Source organism: Propithecus coquereli, unplaced genomic scaffold, assembly GCF_000956105.1.
Source record: "Propithecus coquereli isolate 6110/MARCELLA unplaced genomic scaffold, Pcoq_1.0 Scaffold120, whole genome shotgun sequence".
Taxonomy (NCBI): domain Eukaryota; kingdom Metazoa; phylum Chordata; class Mammalia; order Primates; family Indriidae; genus Propithecus; species Propithecus coquereli.
The window spans coordinates 4031769-4049667 of record NW_012136081.1 but is presented as its reverse complement, the minus strand read 5'-3'; the positions used below and the strand labels follow the sequence as shown (position 1 = coordinate 4049667).

Here is a 17899-nt window from a genome sequence, read left to right as displayed (position 1 = left end):
GGTGGGTGGGTGGGTGAATAGGTGAATGGATAGATGGATGGATGAGTGGGTAGATGGATGGGTAGATTGATGGGTGGATGGGTGGGTGGAGCGGTACATGGAAGAATGGATGGATGATGGCTGAGTGAATGAATGATGGGTGAAATGAATGGGTGAGCAGGTTGATGGGTGGTAGTAGATGGAAGGAAGGGAGGGAGGGAAAGAGGGAAGGAGGGAGGGTCAGATAGGTGTTTGGGTCCTAACTCAGAGCCTTGGAGAACTTCTCATCCTTCCGTGGTGGCTCCATATGAAGTGGCCTGGTACCAAGTGCTTTGCCTTTCCAGTGCCACAATCTGTGGCTTTTCCATTATTGCTGCTGTCAGTGGGAAGTGCCGGACCCTGGGTACCTCATGTACCGAAGGAAAAGCTCAGCCAGGGACGTTTCCCTGTGCGGAGTGCGGGGTGGAGGTGGGATGCATAGGATTGTGTAAAGAGACATCCGGGCCAAGGCTGGGCACAGCTGTAACTGCCGTAACCGTCAGTCTGATCTGGGATCACAAACACTTGGGGGCCCTCGGGGTGAGCACTCCTTCCCTCTGGGCTGAGGGTGGTTTCAGATCTACACAGAACTAAACCCTGGGTGTGCAAGGGACACTCTGAGGACTGTATTTGGACGCGCTGGAGGATGCTCTGGCGGGCAGGGCAGTGGCTGCTTCCTCCTGCCAGGGCTCTGGAAGAGGAGGTCAGCTTGGGCCCCATGGGGCAGGGGACAGCCAAGACCCCTCGAGAGGGGCTTGCTGGGGTCAGGGGGGACTTACCCTAGGTGTGGACTGAGGTCTGCTCTGTCACTGTGCTGGACTGGGAGCCACAGGGCCCAACTTGTCATTCATTCGTTCATTCAATGATTACTGAAAACCTGTAGCCTTCCCCAGGCCCTGTTTGAGGCATAGAGGATGAGAAGGAGAACCAGACAGAACGGGTCTTCCCGGTGCCTCCATTCTAGAAGGATGGCCACAGGGTCAGCACCTACTGTAACCGAGGGCTGTGTCCAGGCAGGAGAGATGCCAGTAGGTCGAGTGGGATCCCTCTGAGGCCCAGGGACTGGAAGGCTCCCAGTCTCCGTGGCTGGAGCCACCTGCCTGGCCTGGCTCTGCAGCCCGTCCACCCACCCAGTGCCCACCCAGGCTAGGTGAGTCCTTGGACTTCTCCCAACAGTAACAGCAGCATCTGAAGTTTGATTTCTTTGCCCTGACAGTGCAGGGCGATTGCTGCTCTCCTCCTGGCGGGAATGAAAGTCCAGAGATCAGGTGGTTTGTGTAGAAAGCTGGGGGCGCCGTGGGGGACTGTGCTCCATCCGCCACACCTGTCAGAGGACGGTGCTGGGCCTGCCAGGGCCCTTCCCTGCCCGTGTAGGCCTCTGTCCTTTCTCTGTTTCTGCCTCTGCCTCTCTGTCTCTCTGCCTCTCTCTGTCTTTGTCTCTGTCTCTCTCTCTGTCTCTCTCTCCCTTCCTCTCTCCATCTCTGTCACTGTCCCTCTTCCCAACCCCTGCCTCTCCTCTCCCTCTCCCTCTTCCTCCCTCCCTCCGTCTGTCCCCCTCACCCCTTCCTCTTCCTCCCTGCTGCCTCTCCCGCCTGCCTGTGGTCTAGATCGGTGATTGGGTTCCAGGGGAGGGGAGGGGTGCAGGTTGGGGACGCCGCCCTGCGTTTCCAGAGCTGCAGTTCAGCTTCATCAGGGTTTGCCGGCTCAGGCCTCCCTGTTTACGCGGCAGAAATGTAGCCTTTTCGTCATCACCTGCACAGCCAGGTGCACTGGTGCGGGACGAGCGTTCTGCCTTCCACGACTCACTGACCCGCATGAGCCGCCTGGGTTTACTTGGTGACCGGGAGGAAGGACAGCATCCTGCGGTGTGAGGGAGGAGACGGGGCTGGGGAGGGGTCTGCCCAGGGCCACCCTGGGCTCCAATTCTTGGACTCTCTCCCCTCAGAGACAGCCAGGGGAGGCTGAGCATCCGGCCTTGCTGGTGTTCTTTCAGAACCCGCATCCCACGGAATGCAACTTGTGTGTGCTGCTTACAGGAGAGATTTAATCAGGGGAGAGCCGCTCCTAGAGCAGAGCCGGCAAAACCCAGGGCTCGACAGCAGGTTCACTTCTAACGTATAAGAATGCGTTTGGCCTTTCCAAGTTATTTCCTCCCCTGCTTCTTGGAGGCGCGTGTTGACTGTTGATGAATCACGGAACTTACATTCTCTGGAGGCCCGAGGAAAGGGAGAAATTGTCCCGAGGGTCCTGTCCAGGGCCCTGACCGCCTGTTCTGTGGAAGCCGAGCCCTCCCAGTGAGCCTCCTACATGTCTTTAATTTTCGAAGACTTGCTTGAGAAAGTGTCTGTGCCTAGGAAGCCGCCCCGTTGGCTCTGGGTCCTCCAGGTGGGTGAGCGAGAGTCTTAGGCAGTGTGGGCTGCCACGGCAAACACCACACCGGGGGCTTAATCGACAGAAATTTATTTTCTCACAGTTCTGGAAGCCAGAGGTCCCTCCCGTTCCTGGGGAGGGCTCTCTTCCTGGCTTGCAGACAGCCGCCTTCTTGCTGTGGCCTCCCGTGGGGGTCAGAGAGCGGGCTCTGGCCTCCTTCCTCTTCTTATAAGGACAGTAATCCTGTTGGATCAGGGTGCCACCTATTGTTCATCTCTAGGGACAAATGCAGCCCTTGCCGGCCCCTCCGACCCTCTGCAGGGTGGCACAGAGGTCTCTCAGGGACCCGGCTCCCCTCTGACCAGCTGGGTGACCTAAGGCAGTCACAGCCCCTCCGACCGTTGCTGTCCTCGGCTGTGGGGGAGGCCGGCAGCTTCGAGGTGCTGTGCGATGAAACGTGGCCTCTTTGCAAATATCAGGCATGTGCCCTTCACTTTTGAGTTTGGGTGGGGGCAGTGATGGGAGCAGCCGGGGGTGCTGCTCCTTCCTGTGTCAGTTGGGATCCCTGTAGCCCCCAGCCCCAGATGTCCCCAAATGAGAAGCTCAGACACACTGGTTATGTCAGACCCAAGACATCTCACACCCATTTCCTGGCCTCCAGGGACTGGGAGAAGTGACAGCTCTGAGGGGTCCCCTCGCCCCTCGGCCATGGCCTTGGACTCTCAGTTTGGGAGGTGCCTTGGCCCAGGGAATGGGCTCCAAGCTGAGGGGACGGGCAGCCGGCTTCGCTTCTGGCCCCTGGTGGGCAGCTGCCCCCTGCCCACCCCGAGAGGTGCCCGCAGCGGGGAGGGTGCGCTGTTGAGCCCAGGCTGTGGGTTAGGTTGACAAAGCCTTCACTACCCACACGTGCGGGATTTTTTTACCCAGCAGCCCTAACGCAGCGGCTTCCAATCCCCCAAACTCATTACCGTCCCTGCCGAGCCCGGGGGGGATCAGGGCGTGTGTCGGCTTCATTTATTTCACTGCGCGCTGTTAATCAGGCCGCCCATCTCAGGAGACAAACCTGCGCTGTCTTTGCATCCCGTGAGTCTTTTTTTTTTTTTTTTTTAACTGGTGGTTTTGTGCCCTTTCTGAGGAATGGTTTGGTGTCCTTCCTCTTGCCGCACTCAGCCAACTCTCAGTTAGGGTTTGTTGAATGAATGATGTCGCTATGGGCTGAGTCCCCGGCAGCTCTGTGTTCCGGGGAAGCCCCCGCGGAGTGTCACCTCTGTCCTCACCACTGCCTCTCTCTCAGCTCCTGTACGAAGAGTGGGCGCGGTACGGCGTCTTCTATAAGTACCAGCCCATCGACCTGATCAGGTAAGAAGGGCCCCAGGCAGGCCGGGGCCACAGGCTGTGGGAATCCAGTCCCTAGCTCATGTCAGTCGATAAACGTCCCTGTGCGTTCCAACTGCCCCGAATATTCAGTACCTGGGAACCTGTTTGAACTTGAAGAGCTTGTGTAGGAAGAGCCACGGCCTCCCCGCAGGACCGGCAGCCTGGGCCGCGTTGGCGAAGCAGCCTATTCAAATTCCCCAGAGGACGGCTCTTTCCCGTCACCTTCATGTCTGCTCCTAAATCCTCCCCCCACACCCGGGGCTGGCCCGGCCGGCCGGCAGGCGGGATTTCCTGCATTGCGGTGTTGAGGGGAAGAAAAGAGCGGCCTCAAAACGTGTAAGAATTTGGCCTCTCCCAAGAGGACCTCTGTCCCCGTGGGGCAGGAAGGAGCGGCGACCAGGGTAGGCAACGTGTCCTGTGGGGACTTGCAGGGACCGGGAGCCGCTGGTTTGGCCTGTGGAAATGCATCTAAGCCATCAAGGTGCCAACGACGCTTAGCGTGAGGAGTGACTGGTTTTCCTGGCACCTCCGTGCTGAGGCTCATTCCAGTCCTTGCGCTGAACAGGACTCGGAGCTGACAGCCTCCGGAGGAAATACGTCTGCACCCGCCAGTGTGGGCCGTCGCCAACAGAAAGGCGCCCACCTTCCCGGGCCCAGAGGAGAAGGGGACGGGCATAGGGAAAGCAGAGGGCACCCCCAGACCTGATGGAGCAGCCCCGCGCCCCCCTCTCTGCCTCCTACTGGTGGCCCCAGTTTGTGTTGGTCCTTGCTGGGGAGGGGACCTGGCGTGGCGTAGGATGAGAGTCAGCTTGTCTCCGTCTGTGCCCCTGTGCCCCCAGGAAGTACTTCGGGGAGAAGATCGGCCTGTACTTCGCCTGGCTGGGCGTGTACACCCAAATGCTCATCCCGGCCTCTGTCGTGGGAATCATCGTGTTCCTGTACGGATGCGCCACCGTGGATGAAAACATCCCCAGGTAGGCAGAGCCCCCCGCCCCCGCCGGCGCACGCCCCCTTCTTGGTCTGGCGTCCCTTTCCTGCAGTTCCAGCGCAGAGTTCCCTGGGACTCTGGCCCGTCACACCGATTCCCGCCCACGCGCTCAGTGCCTGGGAAGTCGCGTGCCACACCCAGGCTGTCAGGACCAAAGGCACCGTCCGAAGGGCTCGGTCACCATCTAAAAGTGTGGCTGCCCTTTGGGGCATGGTCGTCCTGGGACATGTTTTATTGTCAAGAGGAAGACATGTATATCTGGCCCATTTTCGTTCTTTAGAAGGTTTTTTGGGTTCATTTCTTCCTTTTCATTTTTGGTCATTATGCAACCAGAAAATTCACGGCTTCGTGGTGAGCTCAGGAAGTGAGACAGATGAGTGTTCCGAGACCTCTGCTCAGGCTGGCGCTCAGGAGCCGTGTGGCACCTCCGCCTGCTCCGTCTTCTCAGTGGGGCCTGCCCCCTCCCCTCCTGTCCTCCCCGCAGCTGGGGGCATGTTGCAGGAGCAGGGCCGTAAAAGAGGGTGGCATCACTCGGCGTACCCAGGCCTTTGCACGTAGAGCTGGTCTGCCTTCCGCTGCGCACCAGGCGCGTGTCACACGTAGGGGAGCTCTCGAGACCCACGGCAGCCCAGCCCCACTGGGAGGGGGCAGTTCTCCCCGAGTGGCAGCCAGGACAGGAGTCAAGCGGTGCAGGTTTGAGAATTTCACCCTCGGTGTACGGAGCAGTCCCCAGCCTTCTGTGGCTGTGGCCTCGGTGCCCCAGCACTAGCCCAGAGATAACCACAGGCCACAACCTCCTGGGGACACTGCGCTGTTCTCAGCGTTTATCTCATTGCTCCACCGGGGAATTGAGACCCTAAAGGTGAATTCAAGCTGGCCCTGAAAAGCCCCAATGTATCGGTCCACTATTTTCCTAACGACTCCGCCAGGCGTCTCCAAGGCAGCGCTAGAGTGTGGAAAATTCATCCGCAGTTCCCGCGAGTCTCAGCTGCGGAAGAAACGGCTCCTAGCACAGAAAGACCATATCCAGTCAATTTCTGTTGAAATGATGTTTTCACACATGAATAACACCTAAACTATTCCACCCCCGAATCAAAGCTTTGCAGGAATCTGGCTTATCTCCCGTGGGTGTTATTTTGGTCCTCAGCAGGAGAAAGCCTGTCCCTTTGTTTGCTGATGTGATATGAGGTCACCGGCACTGGGGCTGGATTGTGGTCAAGATCAAAGTAGCCCAGATGTGGTGGGGATTTTAAGGCCGACTTTTGGCTAAAACAGCTCAAAGCTGGAGGGAAGTGACCAGTGAAAGGTGGGGAGTCCCCGTGGCCCCTGGGGGAGGCTGGGAGTCTCCAGCTTCCTTCCTCCCTCTCTCCCACAACGGCGGCCTTGAGGCTCAGCCAGCCGGGTTGTGGACGCCCCGTGGTCATGCCAGCTGGCTGGCCTTCCGTCACATGGTCGGACATGCCAACAGCAGTTACTCAGGATCCAGCCACGGCGGGGCACAGACAAGGCCAGCACGGAGGCCGTGCACGCCCCGTGGAGTCTGTCCTCCCTGCCAGGGCTGTAGGAGGCCAGTGCCCAGCCTGGTGCCACTGACCCCCGTGAGAGACAGACCTCCCTGCCCTTTGTCTGTATTGTGGCTGAAGGTAGTGAGGCGAGAGGAGGAGGGTTTAAAACCAGCAGGAAAAGGCTTCTGTCTGGCTGGTGGTGGTTGCTCTGGAAGCTGAGGCTGGCAGGGAAGCAGGCTCAGGGGCCGTGGGGGTCGGGGCCACAGGGCTCAGGGGCCACAGGGCTCAGGATGGGGCAGGCAGGGTACTCCTGAGCCCTCCCTGTCCCAGTCCCAGCCCTCAGGGCTCCAGGCCACCCCCAGGCCAGGTGGTCGCTGTGGCCCTGGGCCACGTGCTGATCGTGGCAGGGGTGGCACTCCACTACAGGCTCCCTGGGAGAGGGTTGCAGGTCACACCCAGCTGGGAAGGTCCTCCCTCACACCTCCTGTCCCCTTCTGCCTCTCTAGAGAGGCCCTCAGGGGAAACAAGACTTGGTGAGGGTCAGAACCCCACAAGGCCGGCTCCCAGGCGTCTGCTTAAAATCGCTGCTGTCGCCAGGCACTCGGCTATTCCCACAATAATAACAACGTGAGTGACCTCGTGTGTCTGAGGTGTGCCAGGCCTTGTCCCAAGAGCTCCACACACATCGGTCTCCGATCCTCCTGACGGCCCAATAAGACAGGCTCTTTGTTATCAACACCCCCATGCTGCGGACGGGAAAACTAAGGCACGAGGAGCTCGAGTCACCTGCCCAAGGCCACGTGGTCACGGATGCTGGAGCCGAGCGTCAGACCCGTAGCTGGCTGGGCCCAGAGTGCACGCTCCCTGTGCCTGTGCGTGCCGCTCACCTGCCCGCTCCCGCTGTCATGTGCTCTCGCGCACACGCCTCCCGGACGCCCCGGGACGGTGGCCTTGGCTGTGGTCAGTCCCTCCGTCATCTGTCCATCTTCAGTGCCACACAGGGCCTGGCGCGTACAGTACACACGTAACTGTTACACAAACGTTTAGCGACTGTTACTGAGAGCAGAGAATTGAGCCAGAGTGCCCACCGCGCTGCGCACAGAGGAGGGTCCCGCGCAGAGCCTTGCCACAGTTGTTAATTAAACACCCCCTGCTGTGGGCCAGGCGTGATTCTGTGCATCAGTTCATGAGTACATAGAGATTTAAAAGGTAAAATAAAAACAAAGGGAAAACCACCCATTCCGCTCTCTCCCAGATAAGCATCTAACCTCTGGGAAGGAGCCCTCCAGCTCTGAGCTGGGCCCCAGGTAGCAGGAGGGAGAAGGTTTGGGGCAGGCCAGAGCTGGCAGGACCTTGTTCTGACCCCCTCCTCATTTTCCAGAAAGGCCACAGGACTTGGCCAGGGTCACAGAGGACAGGAATAGCAAGCTAGGACCTGGTCTGGGCCACCCAACCTCAGCAGGGAGCCCCCCCATGGCTTTTGGGCGGTAGGTGAGAGCCGTTCAGTGCACGGGCTCTGAGACAGAGACCAAGGGTTCAATTCCCACTGTGCTGTGTGGCCCTGAGGAAGTTGCTGTCCCTTTCTGGACTCATTATCTCATCTGTGGAGATGGGACTGTAATAGCCTGCAGTGCTGATCCAGGCCAGGTTGGAGACCCACGCAGGCCAGTAATGCGGCTGCTTCTCACGCCACTGGTGGCCTTGAAGCACTGGCGTGTTTCAGGATCAGCAGGGAAGAGTGCGCGTGCCGAGGAGGAGGAGGTGGGAGGCCTGCCTCAGTCGCAAGGCTCCGCCGTCCCGTGCACAGCAGCTGGGCTCCGGCCCCAGCCCTGCCTGTCTGCTCACTGCACAGGACCCACCGGCGATCCCTGGAGGGCTGGCCGGGGCCGGGGCTTCTCCCAGAGGCGGCTTGAGGACAGACTGGGGGTGTCGCTGCCCAGGTGTCACCCCAGAGACGAACACTCTCAGGCCCTTCTCCTGCCACAAAGCAAGCCTGGCTGGGTCGAGGGCTGGCTTCAGGGGTGGCAGGGCCCCACACAAAATGAAAATGCGAGACCTTCGTCCAAAAACCACTCTGCGCTTTAAGACAGCAGCAGGGAGCGTTAAACCCAGCGTGGGGCCCTTCCGAGCTCAGGCTGGGGCAGCAGCACGAGTCGCACCTGTGAAGCTGCCGGATAGCAAGGAGGGACAGGCCATGGCTGACGCTGGCCCACGTGCCTCGTCGTGGCCACCGTGGCGGGGACCTAGGGCACCCCACCAGCCCCCAGCTCGGGCTCGGCATTTCCTCCCAGCCCAGAGCGGCACCCGGGCAGCGCTCCGCCCCTGACCCAGCGACTCCAGACCTGCTCTCTCTTCCAGCATGGAGATGTGTGACCAGAGACACAACATCACCATGTGCCCCCTTTGCGACAAGACCTGCAGCTACTGGAAGATGAGCTCAGCCTGCGCCACGGCCCGGGCCAGCCACCTCTTCGACAACCCGGCCACCGTCTTCTTCTCCGTCTTCATGGCCCTGTGGGGTAAGCAGGGCCTCGGCTCGCTGGGTCCCGGGGCAGCAGTGACTCTGGGTGGTCTCCTGTACGTCCGCCGTCGTCCGCCGTCTGTCTCCGTGAAGTCCTCCGCAGGCAGGGTTTGCCAGGAACAAGCATGGAGGTGGGGGCTGGTAGAAATGACCCCCCATTTTGTGCTCAGCTTACCAGGGTCTGTGTTGCATCAAGAGATGCAGAGGGGTCATTCTGAGCCAGCCGAGAGCCCCTCGGGAGAACCTGGGAGGGATGCTTTGCTCTGAGAAACCCTGGGACCAGGGTTTGTTGGCCCAGGACGGGCAGCTGATTTAGAACAGGGGGCCCGAGGGCTCAAGGGCTGGGCTTCCTTCCCTGACCCCACACCCCATAGGGAAAGCTGACCTGGGCCAGGGCCTGGGCCGACTCTGTCAGAGCCTCACGGCAGCTCCGTACGCACACTTACAGGTGAGCAGCTGCCTGGGGTCGCTCAGCTCCTGGGCAGCCACAGCAGGTTTCGATTCCAAAGCCACAGGGCTCCACTGTCCCCCACATCTAAGGCAGGCCCCTCCCCTCCAGAAAGACTCCCTAATCTCTGCCCCCCTCACGCCCGACTCCGGCTTTGGGCCCGTGCAGGTTGGTAAGTGGCGGTTGAAAGCATTTCTGCAGGCAGTTTTGGGTGAGCAAACAGTGCTGTTCCCTCCTCTGTGGCCCCGTGTCACAGCCTTTGCCAGTTGGGGATTCGAGATTCCTACAGTGGGCAGCCGTGTGCTGAGCTGTCCCCGGGGCCAAGCACCACGCCGGGCGCCCAAGCTCCGCCCTGCCTCCAGGGCTCCCGTCTGGTAGGAGATGGGCCAGGCACAGGCAAGGGTGGGGACCCTCGGGGGAGGGAAGTCAGGAGGGGCTGTCTGGAAGAGGTGTGGGGCCCTTGAGCTGCGTTCGGAAGATTTGGGGATAAGGCAGCTTTTTGCCACAGGTACAGTTGTAGAGTCGGGGTTAGTGGTGGCAGAACTCCGGGAAGGGGACCCTTTGGAAAGCGCAAGAGAAGCCACTGGGAGCCTCATCAAGTCCCACTTCCCTGGCTCTGTGAGCCCCCAGTTTCATGCCAGAAGTTCCCTCTTTCCCTGCTTAAATCTCTGGGAGGAATCCAGCCGCCAAACTCCCAGTCACTTCTTCTCCAAGTAAAGGCCCTCTGATTGGGACAGACATTTGGTGACTCCAGAGGACCCCAGTGCTTGGCGTTGGCCATCGCCATACCCCCACGAGTCCAGGAGGTGCTGCTGGGCTTGGCCGAGCGCTTTCATCCGAAGCACAGGAATACAAATTGCCACCCCACTCCCCGAACGTGAACAAAGGGTTTTGAAGGGCCCTGGAGAAACCAGCCTTCAGGTCCTGCCCCTCCCGGAGTTCTGCCATCCCTGGCTTCGTCTCGGGATTTGGAAGGACGCAGCCGTCTGAGGGCCCCGGGTGACATCCTTTTCTAAACTGAGCCTCCCAACGTGTCCTCCGTTGTGGGACTCCCCAGCGCCAGGCGGTGGTTCCGAGGTGCGCGGAGCTGGGCCCCTCTGCAGGGAAGCGCTCGGGTTTCATTTCCTCCTCCTCTTACGAGAGGAGCACCGAGCACCGCCTGCGCCTGCTGTGGGAGCCCGGTCCGGGGAAGGGAGCTGAGAGGTGAGGGAGCCCAGATGAAGAAATAAAACATCCCAGGCTATAATTATCGTATTTCCGGCTCGACACACCTGGCAACCAGAGGTCTCTGTGCTAAGCGCCTGCGGTGGTTCTTGCTTGGGGAGCGTGAAAACCTCCGTTGCAGTCTGGTCGCTGCAAGAGCCTCTCACCCGGGCCTTCTCCTGGGAGTTCCTTCCTGCCGGGTCACCCCTCGAATTCGTCAACATGCTGGTTGTTTTGGGAGAGACGCAGGAGAGTCCCTTGCACCCCGGGCTTGGCAGCAGCCCTGAGTCCCCCAGGCCTGTGAACCCCCGGATGACAGAGAGCACGAGCGCCGGCCCACCCACGCCCGCTTCCGGGAGCGCCTGCGGGAGGCTCTGGGCCTGGCCCCGCTTCCCCAGTGGCAGAAGCCCTGGGCTTGTCACTCCCACTTGTCCGAGCAAAGGGTCTGGGCCTAACGTTTAAAACCCAGTGGTTGCCCTGTGGTTCTCAAACTGGGTCCCCCAGGCCTTTGCCCGGCTCCCCACCAGGTAGAAGGTTTAAGCCAGGACGAGGGTTGAGGGGAGACGTGCCTGGCGCCCACCACACACTCCCCGACCTGAGAGTGACTATTGTGAAATCTGGCAGCACGGGGGCCTCCCTGGCCCCACCCTAGGCCCAGCCTTAATTTAAAGGGACATCAGTCCTTTTGCCTGTTTTACGTCTGGGGCTTCTGTGCAGGATGTCTTCGAGGAAGACGGGAGTTCCTCTGTTGAGGTTCAAAACCTCAGCTGGAGCCCACAGCCCACTTTTAACAAGCAGGGACCCGGGGAACAGCAAGGAGGAGGGGCGTCCTGGCCGTTGTCACGGTGGCAGTAATCACGAGTCAGCAATCGCACAGAAGCTGCGTTCAGACCTGTGAGGTCGGACCGGTGAGGATGGCCGGCCAAGGCCATGTGCTCAGCTCCACGGTGCAGGGTCTGGGCAGAGCAGGGCGAGGGAGGCGGATTCCCGTCGGACATGGAGACGGACACGTGCAGAAATGTGCATGGACTCGGGATAAGCACCGTCATCTCTCTCTGTGGGCAGAGGTGTTCGGCTTCCCAAACAAGGCTGAGAATGGGAGTCATAGGTCGCCAGCTCAGCTAGCAGGTGACTTCCAACGGCGAGCTCTGCGCCGGGCTGGGCCGGCCAGGGAGGGGCGAGTGCCCATGCTGGGACGAGTTCAAACCCAGCTTGGAGGCCGGGGCTACCGCAGAGCACTGGGAGGTGATGTCTGTGTGTGGCCTGAGGTCACGTGGCTTATGGGCAGATTCCCAGCTCCACGCTCTAGCTCCGGGTGTTAATTTGGGGATCAGCTGTATATACATTTAGAACTGGTAGCTCGCCGTCACTGGGCTGAAGCCTGTGTGCCCACGCGCCCTCCTCCATCCCGCGGCGTCCCCACACCTGGAAGTGTCCCCGTCTCACAGGAAAGTGAGTCTCCACTGGCAGGGCCCAGACCTGAACCCACGTCTCCCTGGGCCTGAGCTCCCTCCACAGCCTGCCACGGCTGCCGCTCAGACCCGTGTCCATCGGGAGCCGTCTCCCGACACCCTCCCCCAACCTCCCTGAGTCTCAGCCTCCCCTGCCGCCCTGGAGACCTCAGCACAGGGGCGTTCCTCCTGGCCTCCCCTCTCTGACCTTGGCCTGGAGGCGCTGGGGTGGGAACAGGACTGGCTGGGCACCCATTTCCCTGCCCTGAACTGGGAAGAGTCACCCTAAGCCGGGCTCGGCTTGCACAGGCTGCCGGCTTGGCGGTTTGGCCCAACTGGATAACTCAGCCGGACTGGTCACATAGTAGGATGGTTAGATAGAGTCCAGGTCCTGGGCCTGGCTCAGGTTCAAATCCCAGCCCTTTCACCTGCCAGTCCTGTGACCTCGGGAGTTTCTTCTTCTCTCTGGGCCCGGGTTCCCCAGTGATAAATGGGGACAGTAACAGCACCCACCCTGCAGGGTGGCTGGGAATGCGGATGAGTCACTACGTGAAGGTCTTGGGCTGTGCCCGGCATGGGCCTAGGGCCAGTTGTTACATCCCGCTGGCTGTTACGAGTGAGCCCTTGCTTGTTGGGAATTTGAAAACATAGCCCAGGCCCTAGAGACTGAGGCTCACAACCTGTCACCTTATGCCTGGGACCTCTGTCAGTCATGTGACTCCATCCCCTTCGCAGCCCCACCGTGTTCCAGGTGCGGCTGCAAGCATCTTGTGTGTACTGGCTCATTCACCCCCAAAGCAGCAAATAGCCCTATCACCCCATTTGGCAGATGAGCAAATCGAGACAACTGCCCCAAGCTTACACCAGCTAATAAAAAGCAGAGGCAAGGCTGGAACCTCAGCATCCTGGTTCCTGAGCCCCAAACACTGGGCAGCAGGCTCTGCTCCCTCTGCCTGCGTCACTGTTCCTGGCTGGCCCAGGAGCGTAACACCTGCCTAGCTTATTCCTGACTGCATTTCCTCAAATGTGTTTTCTCCCTGTCTGTCTCCACAAAATATGCCTCCTCCCCCTCCCGACCTGCACCGAGGCACACACCCTCCCTCCCGACCTGCACCGAGGACTGACTGTGTGCCAGGGCCTGGGCGAAGAGCACTGCACAGGCTCCCTCAGTGATCCCCACAGTAGCCCCAGAGGGAGGTTGTGTTGTTTTCTCTGATGAGGACACTGAAGCGCAGAGAGGTTAAGTGGTTTGCCCAAGGTCACACAGCTAAGAGACCTGCAAATAACAGATGTCACAGATCCGCACCCTGGCCTGTCTGCCTCCAAAGTCCAATCGAGTGCCCTGGTCACACCTCCCCGTCCAGATGTTCCCGAAGCCCCCTTTATGTGCCCTCTTGGGGGAGCAGGAATTTGCCATGAGCCAGTAATGAGGGGCACAGGGGCGAACGCTGCTGAGCTAGCCGGTCCCCACAGGGCTGCAGTGACATTCATTAAATTCCCTGCACCCCGCGGGATGAAGGCAGCTTGCTCGCGCAGCGGTTCTGTGTTGAGCTCTTACTACTCTGCACCCTCAGCGCGCCCCTCCCCCGCGGATGGAGGCCGGGGAAGGGGCAGATCTGTGCCTGGTGACTCAGCTGGACGTTTCTGTGCTTGCCTTATGCCTCCCCAGCTCCGCTTCCACCGTGGGACACACAAATGCGCCCTGTCTGTCAAACAGAGAGTCAAGTGCAAGATCCGTCTGCGCACTGCCATGCGGGGGAGGGGAGAGTCATGGAGAAGCCAACTGCTCCCCTGAAGTACTGGCTTTGGAGAAAAGGGGTTTGTTATAAACGGAGACAGGAACGGCAGGGAAGGGCCTGCTGGCCCAGAGGTACCTGGGCCGTCCCACTCCTGAACCCCACAGGGCGAGGGTAAGGGCGAGAAGACAAAGCCATCCCCTGGCCCTTTTCACACTAGCTGTCAAGGGCAATTAGCAGAGATCCCTTGGGTTTTTTTAATCCCTTATTCAATTATTTGTTCTTTACTCTCAAAGGGATTATTTTCCCTCTGCTGTTTCTTCTCCCCTGAGTCCTTTCTGTTCCTGCCTCCAGCTGTTCACGTTGCTGCTCCTACAATTGCAGAGAGCAGCACGAACCCGCCACTGCCTGGCAGCCGGGAGCCTGGCTGTCACCGCCCGCAGGGGCTATCACCTGCAGCCCGCTGTTCTAATCTCTGCTTCCACTCCGCCGTGGGGGCCGGCCAGCCTTCCTGAGCTGACATGCTGGTCCCAGAGACCTGGGCTTGCTGCTGCCCGGGATTAATGACAGCTGAAAGCCTCCAGTAAGATGTCACATTAAGCAACTTTGAGCCCTATTTAGCTATTCGCTGGGATCAATTTTCTGAAATTATAGCATAATAATAGGGTTTTAACTGCCTGTCAGTTCGACACAGAACAAAGGAGTTTATTTGATTTGAGCCTGGTTGCAGAAAGCTGGAGAAAGATGGTCCCAACTTGAATGAAATGTCAGAGATGTGATTGGAGCCCCTCCTGGGGGCCGTGCCTGAGATTTTGAATGGAATTGACAGTCACCCAGCTGAGCCACGCCCAGCTAGGTGGGGAGGTCAGCAGGGTGACGCTGCAATTGTCTGTTGGAATTAAACTTGTTCAGGGGACAAATACACAGGGTGCTGGTGACTCGGGGCGAAAATGAAGGGCCGGAGGCCTCTGTGCCGCACCCCGCCCCGTGTCCACTGCGAACTCACGTGTCTCACGTGTGGAACGAGAGTCTTCCACCCGGCCACTCCCCGGGAGACCCCCCTCGGATCTCCAGGTCACGAAAAGGGAGTGAGCCCCATGTCGGGAGCCGGGCGAGCGCAGGCGGCCTCTGTTCCCGGGTGTCTTAGTCAGCCGGGGCCGCCAGCACCAGTACCGCGTCTGCCATGGCGTTTTTCGCAGTTCTGGAGGCCGGGGGGCCCAAGCTCAGGCACCAGTGACTCGGTGTCCGGTGAGAACCCAGTTCCTGGTTCACAGACAGCACCTTCTTGCTGCGTCGTCATGTGGCGAAAGGGGCGAGGGAGCCCTTCGTGGGGTCCTTTTGCAAGGGCCCCAATCCCTTTCATGAGAGCTCCACCCTCATGACCTAATCACCCCCCCCCCGAGGCCCCACCCCAATACCATCACTCTGCGGGGGAGGATTTCAGCATATGCATTTTGGAGGCACAGGAATATGCGGTCTATAACAAGCGACAACAAGAAACTAATGCACGAGATAATTAAATACAATATATAGCATGGCATGCGTCTTAGTCAGCTCAGGCTGCTATAAAAGGTGCCACAGACTGGGCGGCTTAAACAGCAGACGCTTATTTCCTACGGTTCTGGGTGCTGAGAGGCCCAAGGTCAAGGTGCCGGCCGATTCAGCTTTTAGACGGCCGCCTTCTCGCTGTGCCTTCTGTGCCTTCACGTGGCAAGGGGAGACAGACAGAGAGCCAGCTCTCCCGCGTCTCTTCTTACACGGCACTAGTCCCACCATGGGGGCTCCCCCCTCACGACCTCATCTAACCAAAACCACCTCCCAAAGGCCTCACCTCCAAACACCATCCCCCTGGGGGTCAGAGCTTGAATGCGAATTTTGGGTGGGACACAATGCAGTCCCTAGCAGAGGGTCCCATTTGAAGGAGGGGAATGGATGGGGACCCTACACCCACAGTCCGAGGCAGGACGTGCCCCTGCTCTGTGGCGTGTGACGGAGCCCTGCCTGCATCCCAGAGCCGGTGGGCTAAGGCGTTGGTGGCAGAGGTTTGGAAGGTGAGACCCCCACCAACAAGGAGCATGGACCTCACTAGGGACGCTCGCCGGCCGGCTGCAGAGCGTGTCGCAACTAGCTTACGAGACAGATACTAATAGAAAATTAAACCAAACAAGCATCTAATGAAATGTCGGAAGTTGTGCAGAAGCAGACACGGTGGAGGTCCTTGCCAGTGAGCTGGGTCAGAGAACAGACCTGTCACGCCTTTACCCTGAGCACTGCTTGTGAATTAACTCACAGAGACCCCGTGATGGGGTCTCAGGCAGACACTATTAACAAGCCCATTTGACAGATGTGGGGACTGAGGCTGGCTGAGGTGTGGGCAGGTGTCCAGGTGATCAAATCACCCTGGATTTGACCCCATGTAGATCCAGAGTCCTTCACTCACCTGCTGCCGCTGGGCACCTCTACAAGAGGGTGTTTGTATAACATTGTGTCGTGACAATAACTGTTGAAAGGAAGAAGGAGTATAGCTCAACCACCTGTCTCAACCCCGACCTGGATTCTCTGCCCCGTCTCTGTGTTTTGTGCTGAACTGTCTTCTGGGCTCCAGAGTTCAGGGTGGTGGTCTTGTCTCTTTGGCCACCTTGTAGGACTGCTAAGCCCAAGGCCATTTCTTCATTGAGCATTTGTCCTCAATGGGTTGGAAGCCACCACCCCTGGTCCCAGCTGGTCTTGGCGTCAGAAGTCCTGGGTCCAGGTTTCTGCCCTTTGTTAAAGAGTTACTTGACTCCTCACAACCTCAGTTTATGAGTCTGTAAAATGGAGCACATTGTGTCTGCGTTCAGGGGTTCAGGGGTAGGATCAAAGGGGATCGGGCATGAGAAAGCACCAAGTCCAGCCCCGATGCCAGCTCGACGTTGCGTAACGTGTGTGTGATGTGTTTGGCACAGTGGCAAGGAGAGCCACGATTGGGAACCTCAGAGGGCCGCAATGGGAACCCTGCAGGTCCGCCGCCATCCACGCGGTTGTTGTAAGGAGGGAGGGCTGCATCGCGAGAAGGATGAGTGCTCGATTTTCTTCCTGCCTTTGCTCAGCCGGGTAGAAGGTGGTTTTTCTCACCAATCATGATGTCCAGCTTTGACGACCGTCCCCCAGGCTCTGTGTGAGCTTTCATGTCTCCCTTCTTGCTGGCCAAGCCTGGACTCCACAACTCCACCACCCTGGCTCCAAAGCAGGCATGGCAAACTCAGTGCCACAGAGTCCAGGCGATAGGGCGTGGTGGGGTCTGTGGCCAAGTGGAGAAGGCACGCCCGGATCTTGACAAAGGGATGATCATTGCTGAGCCCCAGCCTCCTGTTGCCAATGCTTCTGGAATTTTTTATTTTTTATTTTTTTGAGACAGAGTCTCACTATGTTGCCTGGGCTAGAGTGCAGTGGCGTCAGCCTAGCTCACAGCAACCTCAAACTCTGGGGCTCAAGCAATCCTCCTGCCTCAGCCTCCCGAGTAGCTGGGACTACAGGCATGCGCCAACATGCCTGGCTAATTTTTTCTATGTATTTTTAGTTGTCCAGTTAATTTCTTTCTATTTTTGGTAGAGACGGGGTCTTGCTCTTGCTCAGGCTGGTTTCAAACTCCTGAGCTCAAACGATCCACCTGCCTCGGCCTCCCAGAGTGCTAGGATTACGGGCATGAGCCACTGCGCCTGGCCTGGATTTTAAAGGAGAAGCAAGGACTTCATACTTTTATAAAATGTCTTTATTTTTTAAACATGGCTGAGGCAAACAAGCCACGTCTATGTATCATCTCCACCTCCCCAGACTCCCCAGGTTGTTCCAGGCACCAGTTTTGGTTCTGGTCAACCTAAAGATACCCCTGGGACAGGGCCCTTGTTTCTATCTAAAGACACCTAACAGTACAAAGTCTGAAGCAAAAATACCTGTTCAATACGAACTGCCTAGCTCTGTGACCTTGGGCAAGTTACTTAACCTCTCTGTGCCTGTTTCGTCATCCATACAACAGCATGCTCTAATAACCGGACTTATTATGACTGTGACTATTATTTCCTTAAGGAAGATCAAATATCTGTGCAGAGTTAGTCTGCGGGGAGTTAGCTACGCTCCCAGCAAAAAATCGGGTCCCTTAGGTAGGGGTCGTCACAAAGGATAAGAAAATAATAGAAAATGGAAAATAATGCTATAGAGCACATTGTTTGCGGGGAGTTAGCTACGCTCCCAGCAAAAAATCGGGTCCCTTAGGTAGGGGTCGTTGCAAAGGATGAGAAAATAA

The 17899-nt window shown here is 58.6% G+C and overlaps 1 protein-coding gene across 4 annotated transcripts in view; it reads left to right on the top strand.

Moving 5' to 3' along the window:
• ANO1 (anoctamin 1, calcium activated chloride channel) overlaps positions 1-17899 on the top strand; it is a 194623-nt gene that overhangs the window by 118110 nt on the left and 58614 nt on the right. For all 4 annotated transcript variants that reach the window (XM_012665634.1, XM_012665636.1, XM_012665635.1 and 1 more), the window contains 3 exons: positions 3683-3747; positions 4605-4739; positions 8617-8777. In XM_012665634.1, the coding sequence (XP_012521088.1) occupies positions 3683-3747; positions 4605-4739; positions 8617-8777 (361 nt within the window). The remainder of the gene's footprint in view (positions 1-3682; positions 3748-4604; positions 4740-8616; positions 8778-17899) is intronic.